Genomic DNA, 22,979 nt, shown 5'->3' with positions numbered 1-22,979 from the left:
TGGCGATTGGCGGTTGGCGGCGCGCGGCCCCGGTTTGAATGTTGGGGGCGCCGCCGCCATCGTAACGGTCAGCGGCGGCTCTAGGTGGGTCCCGCTGTCGCCGGGGGGCAGCGCCGCGACTACCCCCACCCCCCTTTTCCCTCTCTCCTCGGGTCCCCTCAGGTACGGACGCTGCCGGGTTGGTGGTCGCCGCGCTTCCTCCTTCGCCCGGTGGGGCCTGGTCTACCGGCGGGAGCGGCCCGTAGGGGCTGGGCACCCCTCCGGCCTAGGCCCCGGATTGTGGGCCGCGGCGCTGGGCCCTGTCAGGGTGGTAGCTCCCGAGCAGCGGCGGGCTTTGGTCCTGCGAGGCCTTAACCGGCTTCGTTCCTCCTTTAGGGCGTCCGCCGTGACAGAAAAATGGTGAGGGAAGATGACAAGGTGATCCCGGTGCGTGTGGCGCTGCGCTGCCGTCCCTTGGTGCCGAAGGAGACCAGCGAAGGGTGCCAGATGTGCTTGTCCTTCGTGGCGGGGGAACCGCAAGTAAGGGAGCCGGCCTTCTGCGTCCCCGGGGGTCGGCCTTACCTTCTCCCCTCACCCCCCGGGTGGGGTTTGCTGCCAGGGTGCTGGGGCGGTGTAGTCAGCGGTTTTTGTTCTGGTCACCTCCGCAGGTGGTTGTAGGTAACGATAAGTCGTTCACGTACGACTATGTGTTCGACCCTTCTGTTGAGCAAGAGGAAGTCTTCAACACGGCTGTCGCCCCTCTCATACGAGGCATCTTCAAAGGTTTGTGGTTAACTGACTTAAAGCTCCGTTTTAAAATACTGGGGGGTTTGGTGGGCTCAGCTGTGTGGAAGAAGGTGCTGTTTAATTCTGCGTTCTGAGTTGCTTTTTCTTTGATCTTTGCAGAAAATAAACTCCTGCACTATCTAGATGCTGACTCCAGCCTCTAGTGAAAAGTGCTAAATCTTGCCTGTTTACAACCTGTTGTACTCTGCAGGGCTAACAAAATGACTTGTGCATGTTCTCTGGGTCATTATGGTTCCTGCAGCTATTCTCTTTAAGGCAAGAGAATTTTATCAAGAATAATACAGTGAATTGATAAGCATCCCATACCAGACGCTGTTAGCGATGCTACAGCGGAGCTGGGATGATGGAGAACTTAGACTGTATTTCTATGGCTAACTCTAGTAAAGCAGCAACGCAGTCTTAAAAAAAGAGCTGGAAGAATAATAATTTTACCTGCGTTTTGGGGAGCTTTTCATTGACTTTTTTTCCCCTTGATGTTGCTAACAGTGACCTGTGCATAAAACTTGTGTAAACTGACAGTGCGGGGCAGTGCTTTTCTGGAAGGATGCTTTTATTGGAACGCAGCTTTTTTGTCAGTTTCTTCTGGTTGCCATGTGACTGTCTGATCTGGGTGCCCTTTGTTCCCCTAGGGTATAATGCTACTGTCTTAGCCTATGGACAGACAGGATCTGGAAAAACGTACTCTATGGGAGGTACCTACACTGCCAATCAAGAGCATGAACCCAGTGTGGGGGTCATCCCTCGGGTAATCAAACTGCTATTTAAGGAGAAGGAGCAAAGGCAGGATTGGGAATTCGTCCTCAAAGTTTCTTATCTAGAGGTAAAAGTTGGCTTGACTTTTCAAACTATTATAAAGTTATGAATTGCACATAAAGCAAGCTTTAAAGAGGCCACCTCCTTCAAGTAACAGGTATTTATTAAATCAAAACCGAAGACTACGTAAGATCTTGTCAGGAATTTGATTCTGAGTCCTAGGTATCTTTCTCTAAAGGTAAAATGAATAGAATGTCATGCAACATTAGCCATGATTTTGGTGTAACTGTACATCATTCTTTATGCGAATTGCTCTCTTGCATTGCTGCTAACTCTGAACTGCTGTTCTGATGCTTTTAGATCTACAATGAGGATATTCTAGACCTGCTGTGCCCCTCAAGAGAACGGTCTTCTCCAATCAGTATACGGGAAGATCCAAAAGAAGGCATAAAGGTCTGTTGGCCTCTTAGATATAGGTACATAAGAGGGTGACGTCGCTAGGGATGAATGTTTTGGTGAAACAACTGTCTGACTCCTTGAGGGCTGTTTTATATAAATGAAGCTATTGATGATCATGAAGTTTAGCCAAAGGGTTAGTCACTAGTAAGGTTAGACATTCATGACAGAGCCACTTGCAAGTCCTGTTCTGGCTTTTCTTTGAAGGCTGATTTAGGTGAATATCTGAGAATGTTGTACTTTGGGTCCCTTTGCCAAATTTCAAACTCTGTTGCAATTGTACTCTTCACTTTGGCAGAAGTAGTGTGCAACAGAGGGATCCTGAGGGGAAACTATTTAAGTGCCAAAGTTATTTTCTTAGCAGTTTTGTACAGAAGTGTGCTTATAGTGTAGTGCAGAAAGACCTTGTGCTACTGCTTGTTCTGTGTACTTGTTTTGTAGTTAAACTTCCATTCATTGGTTGTACTTCACTTATACAGCTTCAGTTTGCAGTGATAAGGAGGTTGTTGGTTGTCATATGCAAGCTTAGGTGTGCATGACACCTGTAGGTTTGATCCATTAATGGTTTTGTTGTGTGTAATCTTGTGCTGCTCACCGTCACCTCTAAAGTACCGGTGTGCGGCTCATCCACGTATTGGTAGTGGTGTTGTGATCCAGAGACATGGGCTCTTCAGGGAAAGTGCAAGCTTGCCAGGGAGCACGACCAGTCCCTACTACTCAGTCCCCTCTGCCCTTTATGTCCCTAATACCTGCGTGCCCTCCACTCTCTTCACACAAATACCCCACCCCCTTCAGCCCATTTCCCCTTTCTCTGCCTGTGACTGGCACAACTTTCAGCTCCCAGCTTGGCCAGAGGATATCTGAGGGCAGCTAGTAATTTCTCCACAGAGTACTGCAGAGCCCTGTCTTCATCCCATAGCTCACCTGGCTCATAGCTCAAGGTCCATTCCATTAGCTCAAGCAGGCACAGAGTAGCTTGGTGTGTGCATGTAGGAATAGGCTGAGAGAGAGGTGATGCCATTTAGTTACCAATACAGAGTTCAGAATAAATTTTTGCTGGGGGAATCCATACCAAGCCTCTGGCTTGAAGTGAGACTCTGATTCTTGTCAATGTGTACTTATTTTGCTTTGTCTGCCGTAGTCTAAGACAGAGGATAATTTTTCTGATGTAAATCGGGGTGAAGAGGAAGGAGAGGATAAATGATGCTTTCCTCCTGGATACAGATTGTAGGGTTAACGGAAAGAAATGTCACCTGTGCCCAAGATACTGTATCCTGCCTGGAACAAGGGAACAATTCCAGAACAGTGGCCTCCACGGCAATGAATTCCCAGTCCTCACGGTCCCATGCCATCTTCACCATTTGCATTGATCAGAAGAAGAAAAATGACAAGTAAGTGTGATTGCGCAGCTGCTCCTAGCAGCTCTTAGGGGTCAGATTTGCTCAAAATTTTGTAGTCCTGTCATTCTTTCTTGGTCTTGAATGAACTCAGCTGAGCTACTCTTGAGGCAGTTCTTGTATTTGACTGTCTCTGATATGAAGTATATTTTTCAGCCCAGTAGCTCAACTGTAGTAACCACTGGACTGCTCCTTTCCTAACTGCAGGTTTACTTGAGAGAGTAAAATAGTTTATTTCTGCCATAGGAACAGCAGTTTTCACTCCAAGCTACACCTGGTTGATCTTGCTGGCTCTGAGAGACAAAAGAAGACCAAGGCCGAGGGAGACAGACTAAAAGAAGGTCTGTAGGAAGAGGACTGGTATAGCTTGGGTTTCTTAACACTTTTAAGTTAATAAATAGAGTCCTTGTAAGGAAAAGCAAAGCAGTTCTTTAATTAACCCTTATAATTTGCCTTTTTTTCACCTTCAGTTTTTTAACAAGGACAGGAAATGACCAGTTCCTAGCTGCTGAGGTGGCTCTACTCACTGTCATCTGTTTGTATGCAGGCATCAACATAAATAGAGGTCTCCTCTGCCTGGGGAATGTAATTAGTGCTCTTGGTGATGAAAATAAAAAGGGTGGTTTTGTCCCCTACAGAGACTCAAAGTTAACAAGACTGCTGCAAGGTAAGAGACAGATGATGATAAAGCCTAAATCTACAGATGCACTTAAATAACAAAGTAGGAAAAAACCTAACAGCCGTGCAACCACAATTCAAAGCAGTAGCTGCTGTTGACAAAGGAATTGCATTTATTGGTTTAGTTCCTCTTCTTGCTGAAGCTAGACCTTCTCTGTACTTTTATTTTAAGGTTGCAAATGCATTGAGATGGTCTTATTTATGAGTCCTGCTCTTTTGCAGTTCCTGTGTGATAGGACAAAACTAGACAAATTCAGTGCGGGGTTTTTTTTTTGGTGGGGGGAAGGAAGATGAGAAGTTCAGTCTGGAAGTGGAGATCTATTATTATACCTAATTATAGCTACTTACTGGAGGGTATCACAACCAGAATGAAGCTTAAATTGTCTGTACCTTCACTGTGTGCATCACGTTTGGTTTGTTTTCTAATTCTGAATATCTGGTCTTTGTGGTACTTATTTATCAATAGTTGTGATGGTCTTTTAATACACTTTATCTAAATTAGCCTTTAATATGGGCATAACTATAGTAATGCGATTCACTGGTATTTTTTTTGGTAGTTAAATAATTTGGTACAAAAAGTTAGGCTCTTCAGGATTTTCCATATCTGAAAGTATCTAATAAAAAGAAACCGGATTATGCAGAGCTGGATGTGGGGTCCTTTTTTTTCTGATCAAAAGTTTTAAGTAGCCAACATGTTAGTGTAAAACCAAAGACTAAAATGCCATGCAGCTTGATGATCTGAACAAATATGTTCTTAGCCAATAATTCTTTAGATTGAAAGATAGTGTGAATTCTGATGCCTGGATAGCCATGGAGGTCTTGAGTATCATTGTGTGGGAGAAGGGAGGGGAAAACCTGAAAGAACTATGCTAGAAATGGCATATGGGAATTACGGTAATTACAGACATTAGTCAAGAGGACAGCAAGATTACTGGGGATTCTGATGTGAAATCATCAGTGCTTAGAGCTGAGACGTAATTTTGGGACTTTGGCTTTCCAGAAAAGGTCTTTAGTATAGTACTGACTGGGACAGAGGAGAAAGTAGATGACAATGGCACACAGCTACAGTTAGTTATTTTCTACTTTCTATATCTACAGCTAGATATTTTCTAGCTGTAGTCTGGAGGTGTACCCATGTGGTCTTAGATTATCTTAGGGATGATATCTTACTAGTCATTCCTGCTCTCTCTCAAAGCATTGATTATGCCTTGTTTTCCCTCTCAGATTCTCTGGGTGGTAACAGCCACACTCTCATGATTGCCTGTGTAAGCCCAGCGGATTCCAATCTAGAAGAAACTCTAAATACTTTGCGTTATGCTGACAGAGCAAGAAAAATAAAAAATAAACCAATTGTCAACCTTGATCCCCAGGCGGCTGAGTTGCATCATCTGAAGCAGCAGGTATTGACTGGGCGCTTTCTTCATGTGAGAGGAGTAGATCTATCATTTTGGGACTGAGCTCAGTAAACAGCAAGCAAAGACATAGGTTGCCTAGCTACACAAAATACGCGGGGAAAAAAATTTTAGTATGTGTTTCTCTGTCTCTTGAGATGGATGTGTAAGTGCTAGAAGGGAATACATGAATATTTCTTGTAATTCTACAGCAACTATCAATGCCATAGAAAAATGGTAGTGTTAGTGTGATTTACATTTCCCTTCTACTGAACAAATCATCACCTGCCCATTAGGCTACAGACAAAATGGGAAATACAGTGATGGTTGCCTTGCTGAAACCACCTGCCTACGTCCAGCACAGAGTGGGAAGTGAAGAGTGTTCCTGTGTGGCCAGCTTCAGAGGGAAATAAGTTGCATAAACTAGAATTGGTTAAACCCAAAGCTAGAAGTGCCTGAGGGCTTGTCTGCTGATGAGTTAACCAGGCTTGCTTTGCTTACTTGACTGTATGCATGTGATACAGTCTTTCATGCTACCTCTCTGTAGAAAAACTCAGTAGTCTTGTTCCACAGTGGAGCAAGTAAGTGGTTTTGCTTACTACATAGGAGTGTTCACCAGAGCCTAGCGAATGTTTGTTAACATACTGTAAATTTAAATCACATATTCAAGAAGCTTAGGAAGGCAGGTGAACTGACCATCTCATGTGAAAGGTAGCGACAGAGCATTGGTTCAGTAAGATGGGAGGCCTGCCCTTTGAATCAGCGAGGTCTCTGACACCCTGCACAGAACAGTACATCAACTGTCTGTGGGTGACTTAACGTGCTCTGATTTGAGCATTCCTGGTGAAGGGAAGGTAGCTTTTTTAGGAGTAAATTACTTGAAATACTGTAGTGACATGATTCCTTTCCACAAGCAATAGTAAAAGAACAATTGTGGAGCAGGTGACTGATATTCAGACTAAGGATCTTAATAGTGTTCCTTCAACCATCTATTTACTATATAGGAGAGACTTATAACTAGTAATTGTTTGTCTTTCTAGGTACAACAGCTACAGGTGTTACTGCTGCAGGCCCATGGAGGGACCCTGCCTGTGTCTATCAAGTAAGATTTGTAGATTAATGGTCAATGTAACTGATGGCCATCGCGCACCAGCAAAGGCTCTAGATCTCCTTTGCTCTAGACAGTGCTGTAGAGTGAGGGTAGAGCAAACTGGCTGCTTTCTAATAGAATCTGGACAATTTTTTTCTTCTTCTTTTGTTCTTTTTGTCACTTTTACTGAAATTCCATGCATGTAGGGTTCACTGAGTTTTGTAGCAGACCCCTTAAGATTGCAAAAATCCGTTGTAGTAAATATGAAAGGAACTAGGCAATGCCTCCTAACTAAGTATCTGTTTCTCAGACCCGTCCATCCCTCTTTTCTTCCTCACCCCTCTACCTCTAAATGTAAGACACCTCCATCTCCATTGTTCTTAAAAGCACAAAATGCAGGGAAGAGTTGGATTGTGTAGGTGTTGTCTTCTGAGGATGTTTCAAAACCTAAGTACATGCAGTTTACAGACTTACCATTGGTTAAACAGCATTACTGTTTCAAAAGGGTGTTTTCTTCTCTTGCAAATGTCTACTTTTGATATGCTGTATTACTTAAATTTTTGAATTCAGATTAGACTTCATCCAGTTATTTCCGTTCATCTGCTACAACCTATATTTATTGTAAGTTATTTAGGAAACCTGGAGGTAATTTCAGTGCTATTAGAAATCTCTAGCAAAGTCATGTTCACAAGCAAACTGGTCCTTAATGTTTCAGTAGTATGGCACCTTCAGAGAACCTTCAGTCCCTGATGGAGAAGAACCAGTCACTAACGGAGGAGAATCAAAAGCTGATCCAAGGGCTGAGTGAGGCTGCTGGTCAGACAGCACAGATGTTGGAGAGGATCATTCTGGTAAGGTTCAGTTACCCCAGAAGAGCTTTAACTTGCATGACTTCCCCTTTTAGCTGAAGATTAATCCCTAGCAGCTCCTGTAATAATGGCATGTTAGGAATCTCTCTCTTCTAATGTTCCTTTCACATTTATTGCAAATCTCTAGCTATCAGTCAGAACCAAAAGTCTTTCAGAGCCTATAGAGCTGGTGACTTCAGTAGGGAAAAGTAGACCTGAATCTTTCAGCTTTTCAGTTGCTTTAATGTTTTAAATACCAGCACTTGTGCGTGCGCGCTCTCTCTCTTCCCTCTTCACCACCCCACTCTGCTTTGTTTTGATTCACTGCAGTGTATATTCCTGTGAAAAACGGTGTTAAGTCTAAGCAAACTGGTGGCAATGATCATGCAAAATCTTTCAGTGCATTGATTTGCCACAGATGAACAACATATCTTTCCCTACGAATAATTAGCTGTTTTCTGGCTTCTTATCATGCTTTTCCTACAATTCAGTATAATTCTGATTTCTCTTAGACAGAACAAGAAAATGAGAAGATGAATGCCAAACTAGAGCAACTTCAGCAACATGCTGCGTAAGTCTGTTCCCACACCCTACTTGTGCTGAGGAAGTGTCTTTCAGCATTAAATGTTTTTGTTGGGATAAACTGGATACAGTCAATTTGTGTTTGTTCATCCAAAACTCATTTGTATGTTCAGTGGGAAAATTGTTCCCTATTGGCGTCTGTTGACACAAATGTGCCTTGTACTTGAGGACTTATTCCCACGTCTGCATTGCAGATGCAAGCTTGATCTGCAGAAGCTGGTAGAGACTGTGGAAGATGAGGAACTAAAAGAAAACGTAGAGGTGATTCGCGATCTGCAGCAAGTGTTGGCTCAGTTGCAGGTAAGACTGAATCCAGGGAGAGAAGAGTGTGTGCCAAGTGAATTTACTAATGAAACCTAGGGTTCTTCTGCTGATCTGCTGAGCAGTGGATTCTACTCTTCAGAAACCTTGCTTAAGGAACCCAGGAGTTAAAAGTATTAAATGGCTCTTGACACAGACTTCAAAACAAGCTGCCCTGCTGTGCTTTTAATGCCACAGAAAGGCCACTTCAGCTTGAATGGCTGCACGTGGTGGGGGAAGAGTATCCATAAAAGAATCTGTTAGTGGGAGATTAGCATGGATTTAAAATCCGAAAGTTGGAAATGTGAGTTATAAACTTGGTAGTTTTAATGAGCAACCCAAATTTCAGGGACCCGAAATTGTTAAATAGAAGTTGCCAAACCTTTGTCTAATGGAGAAACTTCTCTGTTCTCCCTTGCTAGACATTCCCCCTGTTCCCAGACTCCTTACTTTTGTGAGGAGCTGCCTGCCAATGCTGGAGTTCAGGGAAGACTAGAAAGAATGTCTAGGAGGATAATGGCATCCTCTTCTTCCCAAAGACAGATTTCTGGACAAAGGAGAATAACATTATGCTTTATCACTATATGCTAACAGACTGTTACTAGCTTCATTTTACTTCATCTTTCACTTTTTACTGAAATTTTCTTCTTTGTCCTGTATAGAATGAAAGTGCTGCCACAATGGAAGCTGCTGCAGAGATGGCAAACTCTGAACAGGATGCTACAGCTGTAAGTGAAGGGAGTCCAGCAGTGCAGGTCTTAACAGGGGCACGTTTCTATCATCTTGTCTGCATCCTTATGCTAGTTTTCTAACCAAATGTTTGGTAACTAATGTGTCACTTTTGTATGTGCTGCCTTTCTACGACCTTATTTGTTCAATGTGTTCAAGATAATAACCTGTTCTCATTTCTGAGTCTCTAATTTTTAATGTAAAAAAAATGAATTTGAAGTCTTCCACAAAAACTGTGATCACATACTTAAAGAGCTTTCCACTGGCCTCTCTAGCTCATTGCTGTGTCTCCCCTAGGAAGCAGAAATGGGCCAGGATACCAAGAGATCCTTGGATGACTTTACCACTCAACATGCCCTCCGTCAAGCACAGTTGTCCAAAGAGCTGCTTGAATTGAATAAAGCCCTGGCTCTGAAAGAGGCACTTGCCAAAAAAATGACACAGAATGATAGTCAGCTGGAGCCCATTCAGTCCAAATACCAGGTAAACTCTTCTGAAATAGCTCTTGTAAGAATACATTCAGTTTATTTTTCCCTGTTAATGCAGTCAATGCATGCTGACTAGGGAAGGGAGGAGAAGATTTGTCCTCTCGTGAGCATATTCTTACTGGGTCTATTTTCTTAAGCTTGGTCATTGCCCCCTTGGGCTTACGAGGGGAGTTTAACTACAGGTGTCAGCAGAGAAGGCGGGGGGATGACCATGCCCAGCTATCTACAAATAGCTTTACCATCAGAAGACAGTCTTTTCCCTGAAATAAGCTATTAGCCACTAGCTATTCTATGTGAAATGGGCTTCTCTGCTTTTTACTCGGAGGTTTGCTTGGGTGCACCAAGCCAAAGTGCAGATACTCCATTGTTAAGTCTCATAGTACAGCCAGCTGATCTGGCTTCCCCTGTTCACAAGCTGTGCTGGGATCTCCCATCGCTGAAATTGTTCAGTCATAACTTTTGGCTTGTTCTGTGGACTGATTATGATTTCAGTGTATGGAGCACTAGCCCTTTTGACACTTGTACTGCTTTTAGACAAGGTGGCTTACAACCAGTTGGAAAGGAACGTGGTTTCTTGAGGCCTCCTGCCCTTAAAGCTTTGTCTCAGAGTGGAGTTTCAAGGTTTTTATTTTGAGGCTTACTACTCTTGTCCTTTCTAGACTGATATCAGGGATCTGGAATTGGAGGTCAGCAGTTTGCAAAAAGAAAAGGAGGAGTTGATCCTTGCTCTGCATATGGCAAAGAAGGATGTCAACCAAGCCAAGTAAGAGTGACTATGCAAGCCATGTGGCTTATAGCACTGAAAATTGTGTTAATGCGCCTGTGAAAATTCATTGTCTTGCACTTAGTTCTACTATTTATAAAAGCTCTTATTTTGATGCAAATGCATCCCTTTAACATGCCATGTGAGCTGTATGAATTGCGGAGAAGCCTGAGAGTGGTCTTTCATCAGTGGGAAAGGTGATAACACACAATCGCTTCATTTTTCATTAAGTGTCTCTGAAGTTGGAGAGTACTTGTTTGAGAATAAGTTATTTGGGGGGGCTGTTTTTAAAGTGTAATTTCTTTACAGACTGAGTGAACGGCGTCGGAAGAGGCTTCAGGAGTTGGAAGGGCAAATAAGTGAGCTGAAGAAAAAGCTGAATGAGCAATCGAAGCTCTTAAAGCTGAAGGAATCTACGGAACGCACTGTCTCCAAACTGAACCAGGAGATCAAGGTAACTAACCCTAGCATGCAGTTCTCAGGCTTGCTCCGGTGTAGACAAAGCAGCTTCCAGACAGAAGGCAATCACTTTCTGTTTTGTTAGACTGAGAACACCAGTTTTTGACAAGACTCCTTTGGCTACATGACCACAATTGCTGGTGTAATGCAATAGGCAGGTGACTACTGAGACTTGGAGGAATAAAAGAAGTCTGAAGAGTCTTCTGGCTATTCTGATAATTTATTGCCTCAGTCAAATCACTTGACTTCACTTTGATTTCCATGTGTGTACTGTCCATGTGTCAGCCTTCCCTTTATGCCTTAAAAGATGAATTCCTGGGTTTTAGCACTTTTGAGAGTGTCCTTAGGCATGCACTCTGAGTGGGCAGCACACTAATATTTCCTGTCTGCCACCCCTGACAGACACACTACAGGAATGTAGGTTGAAACTACCCAGAATATGAGTACTGGACAATTTTTGCAGCCTGCTCTATTTTTCAGGAAATGAAAAACCAAAGGGTACAGCTGATGCGCCAAATGAAAGATGATGCTGAGAAATTCAGGCAATGGAAACAACAGAAGGACAAGGAAGTGATCCAGCTGAAAGAACGGGTGAGCAAACAATAAGCCCCCAAACTGTACCTCCCTCTAAAGAGTGAAACAAATCATTAAAGTGTTTGCTGCAAGGCTTTGTTTAACTAGCAAGCATCTGAAAAACATCTGCGGAATGCTTTGAAGATAATGTTAGTTCATATGGTTGCCACCTTTCACCAGTTGTCGTAAATGGTCTCACTTGCTTATGTTTGGATATCTTAAAGCTATTTAAGATCTGGAGATCTTAAAGCTACATAGTTGTTATGATTCAGCTCTAAAGCAGAAGGCAAAAATATTTAATATTTTTAAGTATTTAAAGTTGCAGGGTTTGGCTGCAGAATGGGAGGTATTTAAACTTTCAAAGGAATATTGAATCTGCAGGTAAACAGAATTGGTAATGAAATCCAGCTGCTTGTAGCATTCCAGTGTAATGCACAGCAAACATCTGTACCTCTTGACTTCTGGTCTCACAGGAATTCTTACTGTAACAAGTTTGCTCCTCAATGTTTTGGGACACTTAAACTTTTGGTTTGCAGTCTCTTACAGCCTTTAGGCTCCTAAACCTTTTTAATGGAAAGTTTGGAGTCCCTTCTATTCATTTTAAACCTAACAGCCATTTGTTCTCAGAGGCGCTACATGGCTTAAGCTTGTAATGATCAGTGAAATCATTACCATGAAGCACTTGCATTGCAGAACAGCAAATGTAATTACTCTGTTCCAAGAAGTGTGAAACTGGTCATAGGTATTAATGTGATGTGATTTTTTTTTTGTGTGTGGTGGGTTTTTTTTTCCAATCTGTCTTAACATTATTTCCCTGCAGGATCGCAAGAGACAATATGAGCTCCTCAAGCTAGAACGAGATTTCCAGAAGCAGGCCAATGTACTTCGGCGCAAAACAGAAGAGGTAAGGAGCCAATATCTGGTAGAAACTCCTGACCAATTCTTAAAGGTCTGCAAAGTGTGGTTGGAGGTTGTAATAGGATATGCAGAAACTTTTTAAAAGCAGTTTGGAGATCTGGAAATAGGTGCTTTTCTCTCTGTAGGAAAATACCATGCTTCTGTCTTGTAGCCTTTGAGGGATTCTAGTTAAATCTGCTCCTTAAAGGCTAAATTACCCTTTGTGCATCAGGCTGCTGTGGCAAGTCTACTATAGATACCCAAGCCAGAAAGTCTAAAATTGGGTGGTGGATATGCTAGATTGCAGTTCAAAATTCTTTCAGGATGGCTCTATAGAAGAAATGCATCTCGAAACCGTCGTTTTGGATGCTTTCTTCTACCTTTTGGCCTAGAAGCAGATTCTCTTTTTAAACTGGGAATCTCAGCAAAGGAAATAGTCAAGGACAGTCTAGTCTTACCTTAATTCTAAAGTTGTTCTGGTTTTATTAACCTCACTCTCTCTTCTTGTTGTCTCAATGTCTGTCTTTCGTTGTGAGTACCTCGTGTTTTCAACTGCCGCAGGTTAAGCGAAGTAACTACTGTTCAGCTTCTGTGTAAAATATTTTACAGGCAGCAGCTGCTAACAAGCGCCTAAAGGATGCTCTGCAGAAACAACGGGAGGCTGCAGATAAACGGAAGGAAAGTCAAAATCGGGGAATGGAAGGAGTTGCTGCACGAGTAAAAGTGGGTGACTGTGTTGTGCATTCCAACAAACAATGAGCAAACTTAGCTTTGTTAACTCAGTAGGTGTTGCTGGGGTTGATGGCTGGAGAGCAGAGGGGAGGAACATGGAGTTACATATTGAGGGAGGCAATGTGATTATTCAGTTTATCTGTGAAGGCATTTCAGAGAAGGATTGAGTCCTGAAGTTGAGACCACAGTGAACCACTATACTGTTTGGTTTTGGTGGTTTTTTTCCTGCAGAGCTGGCTTGCAAATGAAGTAGAGGTTCTCGTTAGTACTGAAGAGGCTCGACGGCACCTTGCAGACCTTCTGGAGGACAGAAAGATCTTGGCACAGGAGCTCCTTCAGCTTAAAGAGAGCAAAGAGGCTGGGGAAAAGCTACCTCCAAAGCTCCGGGTAAGAGAGAGGGAAATGCCACTTTCCCTGTCCCACACCTCTGGCTGTTCAGCAAGTACCGTCACTGACTCTTACTCCTATTTGACCTTTTCCCTCAGAAGGTAGGGGTGGAGGTGGTTACCTTTCTGGAAGAAAGGGTTAATGTTGTTCCTGTCGTCTGGCATGTCAGGGAACGGAGTTGCTGAAGTAACTTGTTCCTTGATGCAATGAACCTGATGGATGTGAGTGGGTCACACCCCTTATCAAAGACTTTATGTGTTTGGGAAGGAGCAATGGAATTTAAGCTATGGAGAGATATTTGGAGGCTTTTATAATAGTTTGGCTCCCTTTGCTGAAATGTTTGTAAATGAAAGCCCAGTCTTGTGTGCACTTCACCTATTGCTCACTTCTGTCCATTGCTGCAATTCTTTAGAGACGCACCTACACTGCCACAGACTTCCAGGAAGCAGAGATGGACCTTTCCATGTCAAAGCAGATAGAAAGCCTGGAAACTGAGATGGGGCTCAGGTAAGGCAGTATGACAAAGCTGATTTGCACACCCTTGCCTCCGTTTTGGTGGTTTTTTTTCTCTATCTACAACTCTTCTGTGAAACAGAAGAGAAAGTAAAATAACTTGTACACTGACACTAAAAATTATGAAGTAAGACCATGTGGTTTTTCTGGTTTGAATTTTTCCAAAATGTGGGGATATAAGGACACTACTCGGTCACTGAGACTGCATTGTTCTTAGCTGTTTGTGAGCATCTCTGTATGAGGGAAATACTGCACTTTTAAATGGAAGTGTGAAAGGAACGAGAAACTCCCTGGTATAGCACTGCAGGTTCCAGCTGCTCTACTAAGCAGTCAAAATTTTGCATTGAGCAATTTTGTCTAATATTCTGGTAAGAGTAATTTTAGCTCAGACTCTAGCCTAGGTTTTCTTCTGTGTTGTAACCTCCAATACATGCATTCTTCCAAAGGAGTGCCCAGATAGCAGATCTACAGCAGAAACTCTTAGATGCAGACAATGGAGATCGTGCGAAACAGCGTTGGGACAGTATTGCAACAATTCTAGAGGCTAAATGTGGTTTGAAGTATCTCCTTGGAGAGGTAAATTCTGAATTTTCTTATTTTATCACTAAAAAACAAAGGCTCTAAGTGCTTAGCCAGGAATGAAAGGCAGTGACTAACAGGCTGACAGCAGAGATGAATTCAAGTGAAGCACTGCTGTACTGGATGAGGTTTATTTCCCTCAACTTCTGATTGAAATATTCTGTACTGTAGATCATTTTGGGGAGTGAAATCCAAAAAGAGCAGGGAAGAGAGAAACAGAATAGACACAGGTCTGGAGATATCAGCTAAATCTGTGCGTACAGAAGGCTTGCATGGGAATAGTGAAAGGGAAGAGACACAATTCAGAAGTGGAAATGAAAAGAAGAGAAGAAAGTACCTGAAAATACTGAACAAATAGGCTGTCTGCAGGGAAACAAGGGGACTACTCTCTGAGGTCAGAGTGGAAGCAGTGGAATGGATGCTGGTATGGGAGACACTTAAACAAGACTGTGAGGGTAGGAGAGAGTAGGAATTGGGCTGATGTGGAATCAAGGAAAGAGCAACTGAATGGCAGAATCATATGTCAGTCCCTGGTTCTTGGAAATTAAAGGAAAAGAGTGAAGGAGCTAATGTGAGAAAGCATTCATTTTTGGGGTCCCCCCAGTACTCAAAGTGCTGCAGGGAAGGAGTTTAATCTAGAACTGTTAACAAAACTTCCTGCTATCTGTTTTGCACGTCCACACTGGCTGTCAGATGTCTAGCTCTGAATATCTCATCTAGCCTCCTTGTTGCTGGTGGCCAGTCCAATTCTTAGGGTGGTTGGAAGTTAGGCAGAAATGCTTCGCCTTCGAACTGAAGCATGTCTGCCCCAACAGACATTATGAAACATGGAACTCATTGACCCAAGCAATCATCTTGCTTTTGTCTTTCAGCTGGTCTCCTCAAAAGTGCAGGAAAGCAAGTTGGAGAGCAGCCTTCAGCAGAGTAAAGCCAACTGTTCAGACATGCAAAAAATGCTGGTTGAAGAGCGAAACCACATAGTGGAGATGGAGGCTGAGTTCCAAAATCAGCTTTTGGTGCAGGAACAACACCACCAGGAGAAGGTAAAAAAAAAAAGTGATAGAAATCTTGGGAGCTCTTGTGTCTTGGGACTCTGATTCCCAGATCTGCTCAGAGAAAAAGGTGAAGTGTTGTGCTGAAACCAATCTGTCACTGTATATCTGATCAAGATTTGTCAGACTCTTGCAGGATAGCTGACAAAAGCCTAAGAAATCTCCCTATTCATCTTCTGTCCTATGCAAGTTGTTTTATTCAATAACTTTTCGCAGTGATTTAAGTGAGGATGTTACACCTCAGCACAAGATAATTTTTAAAGTAAATTAGGGCAGAATCCTACTCGAAGTGGCAGAAAGAATCTTTCTGAAATTGTCAAGCCTCTGCCTGAGCTGCCAGAAGTCTCTTTAGGAATTCATGCCTGTTTGTCTCTGCTATATTAACTTGCTTTTAGGTTCTGTACCTGCTTAGCCAATTTCAGCAAAAAGAAGCAGCAGAGAAGAAATTGGAAGATTCGCTAAGTGAGCAAGAGAAACAGCTGCAAGAGCGACTCAGGTTCCAGGTAGAGTGTCTGGATGTGGCTTGGGGGACTGTGTGCTCATTAGGGCTACCTGTTACTTGGAATAGTGCCTTTAAAGTGAGGAAGGTGCAGAAGGATTGAGCGCATTTCCATTTGCAGCTAAGATTGATTCAGTTGGTTGCAGGGAATAGTTGCTATACAGGTTGGAATAAGCCTGTTGGTTTTTTTTCTCCTATCTTCTTCCATTAAATAAATGTAAATGCAGCAATGAGGCCTGCCACAATCTGACCTGCTCATGCAAACTTCTTCCATGCTCAGAACACCTTTAGTTAGGACATTCAACATGCTATTACTAATTCTTTACCGAGCACAGCTCCACCATGCTATCAGCACTGGAAGAACTTTACCTTGATCATATAAACAAGCTGCACCTTGTCTTGTTGCTAGGAGAATTAAGTGGTGTAGCAAACTCTTGTGGAAGGGCATGTTCAGTGATGTATTAAAGCAAAATCAGCCCCAGGTGTACATAATTTGGAGATAAGCCTTAGAAATAGAGGATGTTTTAGATCTTAAATGGTCACTCTGAAAGGGTCACATTCTCTCTTTGTGTTGGCACTGTTATGCGTAAAACAAGGTAGTAGCACTAATGATTTTCCTGATTTAGTAGTCAGAGCTGATCTCCTGTCAGAGAATACAAAGAAACCCCCCTGGTGTTGGAAGAAAGTTCCAAATAAAAAAATCTGTCCCAAACAACTACTTGTGCTACTCCCATGTAAGCCTACCGATTTTGTCTTGTCTTGGAAACAGGAGGAAGAGCTGGAGAAAATGAGGGAGATCTGTGAGAAGAACCAAGAACTTCTCCAGGAAAATGACACTCTTAAACAGGTAGAGATCTGTACAGACAGGTCATAAGAGCTTCCTGTCAGTTGGAATGTCAGTAATGTATTTTGCAAAGCTAATTTTTGTTCCTCTTGACAGAAACTGCTGCTCCTCCAAGTTGCCAGTGGACAGAAGCTCCGCCACATTCAGCAAATGCCACCTGAGTCTCCAGATTCTTCTTTTGATTATATTCCACCCAAAGTAAAGATGCTGCATACCAGTTTTCATGCTTGTATTGTACCTGGGTTATTTTCAAAAGTTAATGTTGACTATTAATAATCTTGGCTTCGTTGTCCTAACTTGCTTTTTACAAGGTGTCTTGCTCTGCTTATTGAAATAGACCTGTTCTCTACTTCATCACTGTTTAAGGTTTCTGTTATCAAAATACTTCTGAAACTAACTTGCACTAGTTTTTGTATCTTAACAAAAAAAAAAAAAAAAAAAAGGCGGGGGGGGGGGTAAGCAAAAACCTAAACCTGTTTCCTCAGTCTAATTATGTCTGACTCTGTATCCTCCTTGGTGATCCAGGTGTTTTCTCTGTAGCATTTCCAGTTTCTGAATCATGGAGCAAGGCATCTGTCATAGAAAATCATTGTCTTGCAAAAGAGCCAAATCTTAGTGCTGGGAGGAATAAATGGTTTTATACAATTTTGTCGAGACTGTGACACAAATCTATTAAATTTCCAAGATTTGTCAACTTTAGCAGTTTAAATCGATTGATATATTTTTAGTCCTGACAATTTGATCTTTTGTGTCCTCCCTAACCTTACAGCCTTCTTGGCTGTCTGAGAGCCATGGGGCTGTGGTGGTGGGACTCTGAAGTGCCTTAATAAAATGTAAACCCACTGTTATTTCTTCTGGGCCCTCAACCCTTGTAATTTCTATGTGTAGCCAAAGACTCGCCGGCAAACGACAGCAAAACCCCGTGCACCAACCCCAGAAATGAATGTGGAAGAGCTGTTCTCTGATTCAGAGGAGTCTGGAGCGGAGATGGAGGATGCAGACTGGGTTCCGGTAAAAGCAATCAAAGGAGCAAAGAAAAGCATGATGGGGGTAAGATCCAGCTACCTTTGACTTGTTATTATCTATAAGGGAATCATTTGCCTGTATCCCTAAGTATCTAGTATGTGTACAGAGAAACAGTGAGATTGTAGCATCTCCGCTATTGCTCTGAAAAGCCCTAATATGATAGTACTGCTGGCATTGGTTATTTATGGTCTTCTGACAGAAAGAGCAAAAGTTGCTTGTAGTCAGCAACACCTTCCTAAATAGTTTTTCATTGGACAAGTCATCTTCTACCATGAGACACACACATTCTGTCCTGCTGCCTGTGGCTCAACTGGCCTATGTTTCAGACAGCAGCAAAATAGTGAGCCCTAACAGCAGCCTTATTCCTTCATGAAGCCTATTTTAGGGGGGAAAAAAAGGGATGGCCTGTCGTGTATCCCTATGGACTGTTCCCACTGTGGTATACTGTGGCTCCTAGTCCTGACAGAAGCCTCAACTTCCATCTTCTGTTTCTATCACTCTGCTGGGCCTGAAGCTTCAGCCTGCTGCTCAGTCAGTTCCTGATGGGATGGAAGAAATAGTTTGAACATGCTGAGCGCTGTGAACCAATGGGCCTCTTTGGGCTTGAATTGCTGTGAAGCTAGACCTCCATTGTGAGACGAGTTCTTCCCCTTTGTGAAAGGGGTAAATGATTACATATCTCACTATTGAGTGACTGTGAAAATGTCAGCAGTTACTACAGAAAAGCTTATGAATTTTAAGGTCTAGTTCCTTTCACTGGAGCTTGTCAACCTGATAAATTCTGAACTACATTACTATTAGTGGTTTGGGTTTTGGGGAATTCTTTCTGGCCATGTTGCAGGAAGGAGGGTTTGTGCTTGACACTTGGCTCTATGGAGTTTGTTTACGTAGCCCAGTGGAATTCCAGTGCAAATTACTGCTCAGTTCAGAACTGTAGCTTGGAGCAGCTGGTCTGTGCAGTCTGACACTGCTTCATGTACCCAGATTAGCAAAGAGATTCATTGTTGTGGTATGCCATGAAGTAGCTAAATTGGATCACCTCCATCTAGATGGAGGACCCTAGGTATGGTGACTCAGGTTTGCCTCCTAGTGTGTAAGTGTTAGCTTGTTTTACTGACACTGAAACTGGCATCTTTTTGGATAACTTGAAGTCAGGGATTGAGTAATTGAAGATGCTTATTATGGGGATACTGAAGCAAGAGATGGGTCTGTAGGTGGAAAGACCTTGTTTCTTTTCCTGGGATGCAGGACTGACAGTGAAACAGTAGAAGGTTCATGACAGCTTGGGAATGGTACTGTCCTTTAGATTGCTTCATGTATTGACAGCTGTGGCAATCTAGATGCACTCTATAAAACACCGAAGCTCTTTCTGCACAGAACTCTTCTCTTAATTAGTGCTCCTGCAAGGGCTGGTGTGGAAATAGACAGTGTGGCTGCAGGAAGCAGAAGGTGGGCTGCACTGAAGGCTGTAGCTGTGACTCGGCAAAATGCAGAAATAGAGACCCTGGCTTTCCGGTGAGTAGTTAGTCTGCATTTGTGGGTGCAAAAGGGCCCGCACCCAACATCCAGACTACACAGTGTGTTTAAGCAAAGCTGGATGAATGGATAAACAGTTACACTCTTAGTGTACATGCATAGTTTGTCAAGCTAAAGCTTTCTGAAACATTTGTAAATGTCACTGTAATTCAGTGTTTATCTGTGGTAATTAAGTACAAAGTTTTCCACTGCAGTACCAGGCTCTTTCACTAAATATAGAAATTTGCATGATGTCCCAAGTCACATAGATTTACCTATTGCCAGTTGTCAGCTGTGAACCTGAAGACGAACAATTGAAGTCTTTCTTTTTTGCACTTAGTAAATAAAAATTATATCTTTCCTTTCAGATGGCACAAAAGCTTAACTCATTCTCAGTTTTTTGTTTTGTTTTTTGTTTGTCTTTTTTTTAAAGTATGGCAGGGATAATTTGGGGAGGAGCTTGTAGCATCGGGAATGATCACGAGCAACTGATGTTCATTAGAACTCTTGCTAGAAATGTCTCCCTTACCTCTTGGATCTTAGAGATTTGAAGCAGAGACCTCTCATAGTAATTTTTTAATTGACTATTTTATGAAACCAGTTGCCTGACAGAGGCATCTAGCATCTTGTACTATGAATTATTTTGCAACTGGAGAAAAGGTAGCTTAGGGACCTTGAATATTTCTTCAGCTGTTGGTGGGAAAGGAAGGGATGTATATTGTAAAAGTCCTCCAAAATAGTACTGCCCCTCAGGATGCCACACTGTGTGAGGACCAAACAAGGGATTCTGAAGGTTCCTTCAAACTTGAAGACCCCACTGAAGTGACCGCAGGAGAGACCTTCTTTCAGCCTGTGTGCATCACACCAACTACAAAGGTACTGCCTAAAGCTGTAAGAACGAACAGTGGTTCTGAATGTGTGCACACCTTGTTTACAGCTAGTGATGGATCTTAAAGAAAAAAACCCAAGATGATAGACTGCTGCTAGAAAATTCTGAACATGCTACAGCTGTCAAGCCAGCTTATATTTAAGTTTGGAGTCTGCTGAATTCTTAAGTTTTCACACTAAACCTTTGTCACAAAAAATGGATTCACTTCTCATGTGTACCCTCTGCCCACTATTCTAAATGCTCTCTCTTCCTGCTCAGCCCATGAATTTATCCTTGCAATTTTGACTTAAGTAAAGAAATTAAGCAACTCTTGATGTTCCCCTGGCAACTTCTGTATGTGCTGCCTCCAAGCTCCAGTGCAAACTGGCTGGCTTCTTCAGGCCAGTGACCAACTCCAGAATTGTCTTCCTTGCTTTTCCGATAGGTCCTGAAAGAGATCACAGACCAAGATATGTTTGTGAAGAAGCCCAGCGCTGCTGCTGCTTCCCTGCTCATGAGAGATGAGGAGGCCCAAGAGAACCAGATACCATTTGTAAAGAGAAAGAAGAGAATGCTGAGTAGCAATACCAGCTTCTTCTCAGGTTGCACCCCTATCAAAGAGGAGCTTAACTGACGAGCCCATAAGATGCCCCATGACTGGGTTGTGCTCTGCTTCTTTACACCACATTGCTGGTGCCTTTTTAAAAAAAAAGTTGGGATCTCTTGCTGCAGTAAAAGCCTGATGACTGTCATGCCTGATGGCTTCTGGCATCAGCAAGGGAGTCAAACACTATGTCTTGCTAGATTGTGTCCCATTCTTTGTAAATACTTGTATGTGTGGGACTTGGGCCCATGGTAAGAAACCCTTTCCTCTGAAATTTCTGTAGTAAGTGGAGGTGATTTATCCAGGTTGCTTATTCCAGCCGCCTTCCTCCTCCTGAGCTGTGAACACATTGGGTACAGTTTAATCCGTAAGCTTGAACAAACTTTGCATTTGCACTGTAAATCTGGGCACTGTCTCATCCAATACAGCTGCCCTGGGGGATCTGCTGGTGCTTGATCGTGAGGAGGGACTGTCTGTAGTCTTAAACTAGCTAGCAGATATGAAATGGTGGTCAGTGTTTCTGTTCTCTTTGGGGCACTGGTCTGTCCTTATTCAATGAAGTTAGAAACTTGCTAGCCATATGTGAATATTTTAGTGATTTTAACTTGGTTTTGTAGCTTTAATAAAGTAACTACTAAAAAACCCTGACTTTTAGTTGTACATTATTGTATACAATGAACCACATAGCCAATCTGGCCTGTCTGCAGTTAAAATGGGTCTCAAAACTGTTCCAGCAGTTTCTGTGCTGACTGCCGGCAGGACTAGCTCTAGGTCTTTTTCTGTTGGGGTACTGCTGCTTTCCTTTCCTCTCTTTGCTACTGTGTCCTAATTTTGGTTCACAGCATGAAGAAAAAGTGACAAAAGTTTTTTTTTTTTTTTTTTTTTCTCCAATGATAATGGTAACAACCCAGACCTACACTTTACCTTGCAGATAGATGCTGCATTAGCACTGTACCTTCCCTGAGCTCTCTGTTTATCTGGGGCTTGGTGCAATATTAAGGATTATGTGGCTTCTGGCTCAGTGCAAGCTGAGCAGGCTTTTCTGTGCAGGAGCTGTTCAGACATGCCTTTGTTTGTTAAAGGATAAGTGGATGGTTTCTCTTAAAATTGGTCCCAACATGAATGAGCAGTGTAACTTTCCCTTCACTCTATTATGAGCTTGTTCCTTTTATGAGGAGGGGCTGGAGCAGAGCAGGGCTCTCTGCAAACTCTTGTGGGGCTGTGGTAGAAGCAGCGTTCATACTGTACCTGGCATTGCTCTCACCGATAGAACCATGCAGCGTGGTGCCTGTGAAAAGTGCAAGCCAAGACACAATCCCGTGTCATCACACGTGGTCTGCTCAACAAAGAGCTATTAGCTGACTGCTCTTCTACATTTGGTCATCTTTCTACTTTCCAAGCATATAAAAGTCCCTGATTGTTGCAAGACAACTGTTTCAATGTTTAAACAAGATTGTCAGTTGTGAGGACTTTACCCAGCAAAAGGGCATCCACCTCATCCCACAAACCTTCCCATCCTTTATGCGATGGCTTAGAAACTGTGAGTCAGGATCATTTCGTATTTGAAGAACAAAGACACGGCACAGAGGCAACAAATCTTTGCGCAGTGAAAGGCAATGTAACAAATGCCTGTGGTTTAAGAGAACTTGTCCTGTTCCTAGACAGGATTATGAAACAATCCACCCAGGTGGTTGGGAGCTGCGTGCTCGTGGAGGTGGCAGGTCTCTCCTCGCCTTTCCCCAATGCTTGTTCCTCGCTGGAAGGGGTGGGAGAAGAGCAGCTGCCCAGGACAGCTGTCAGCTTTGACCGACGGACGTCAGTTTAGCCTCCGCTGCTGGAAGAGGGTGAGTTTTGTGGACCTGAAGCCCGCTTGCGCGGGTCTTGCCAGCCTGTGCCCCGAGCCACACCACACCTCTGGTGTGATGGGGCAGGGACCCCCCCCTGTAAAGGAAGAAAAGCTGTAAATCAGAAAAATGGGTGTTTTTCTGAAGTATTGCCTTAGTTACATTCCCTCATACCGCCCAGCTCCTGTTTGGATGCTGGGTCGACTAAGGGCTGCGCTGGAGACACCAGAAAGGTGCTGTCCCACCCGGGCAGGGAGGTGGCGTGGGCTGCAGGGCCCCCCCGCAGCACGAGTCACCCCAGTGCCCAGCACTGCGGGACACGCTCG

The 22,979-nt window shown here is 43.2% G+C and overlaps 1 protein-coding gene across 5 annotated transcripts; it reads left to right on the top strand.

Annotated features, from left to right (window-relative positions):
* The first annotated feature begins 11 nt into the window (after window positions 1–11).
* On the top strand, window positions 12–22,402 carry KIF4A (kinesin family member 4A). 5 transcript variants are annotated; one of them, XM_075054115.1, is made up of 31 exons: window positions 12–84; window positions 376–519; window positions 648–762; window positions 1,416–1,606; window positions 1,900–1,992; window positions 3,220–3,386; window positions 3,639–3,733; window positions 3,940–4,059; window positions 5,295–5,470; window positions 6,502–6,563; window positions 7,270–7,402; window positions 7,912–7,970; window positions 8,176–8,281; window positions 8,944–9,009; window positions 9,308–9,493; window positions 10,158–10,261; window positions 10,571–10,715; window positions 11,201–11,311; window positions 12,114–12,197; window positions 12,800–12,913; window positions 13,154–13,309; window positions 13,722–13,816; window positions 14,269–14,398; window positions 15,274–15,444; window positions 15,849–15,956; window positions 16,722–16,799; window positions 16,893–16,994; window positions 17,685–17,846; window positions 19,218–19,337; window positions 20,091–20,213; window positions 20,651–22,402. In XM_075054115.1, the coding sequence occupies exons 2-31, from the start codon at window positions 397–399 to the stop codon at window positions 20,837–20,839; spliced, it is 3,684 nt and encodes a 1,227-aa protein (XP_074910216.1). In that variant the 5' UTR covers window positions 12–84; window positions 376–396; the 3' UTR covers window positions 20,840–22,402. The 5 variants fall into 5 exon arrangements, with proteins under 5 accessions (XP_074910216.1, XP_074910214.1, XP_074910217.1 ...); XM_075054113.1 differs by having other exon boundaries at window positions 7,267–7,402; XM_075054114.1 differs by having other exon boundaries at window positions 69–162; window positions 7,267–7,402.
* The last annotated feature ends 577 nt before the right edge of the window (window positions 22,403–22,979 follow it).

This window comes from Buteo buteo, chromosome 22, assembly GCF_964188355.1.
Source record: "Buteo buteo chromosome 22, bButBut1.hap1.1, whole genome shotgun sequence".
In the NCBI taxonomy this organism is placed as follows: Eukaryota; Metazoa; Chordata; class Aves; order Accipitriformes; family Accipitridae; genus Buteo; species Buteo buteo.
Note: the sequence above shows the minus strand (reverse complement) of the source record. Positions and strands in the feature narration are given on the sequence as shown.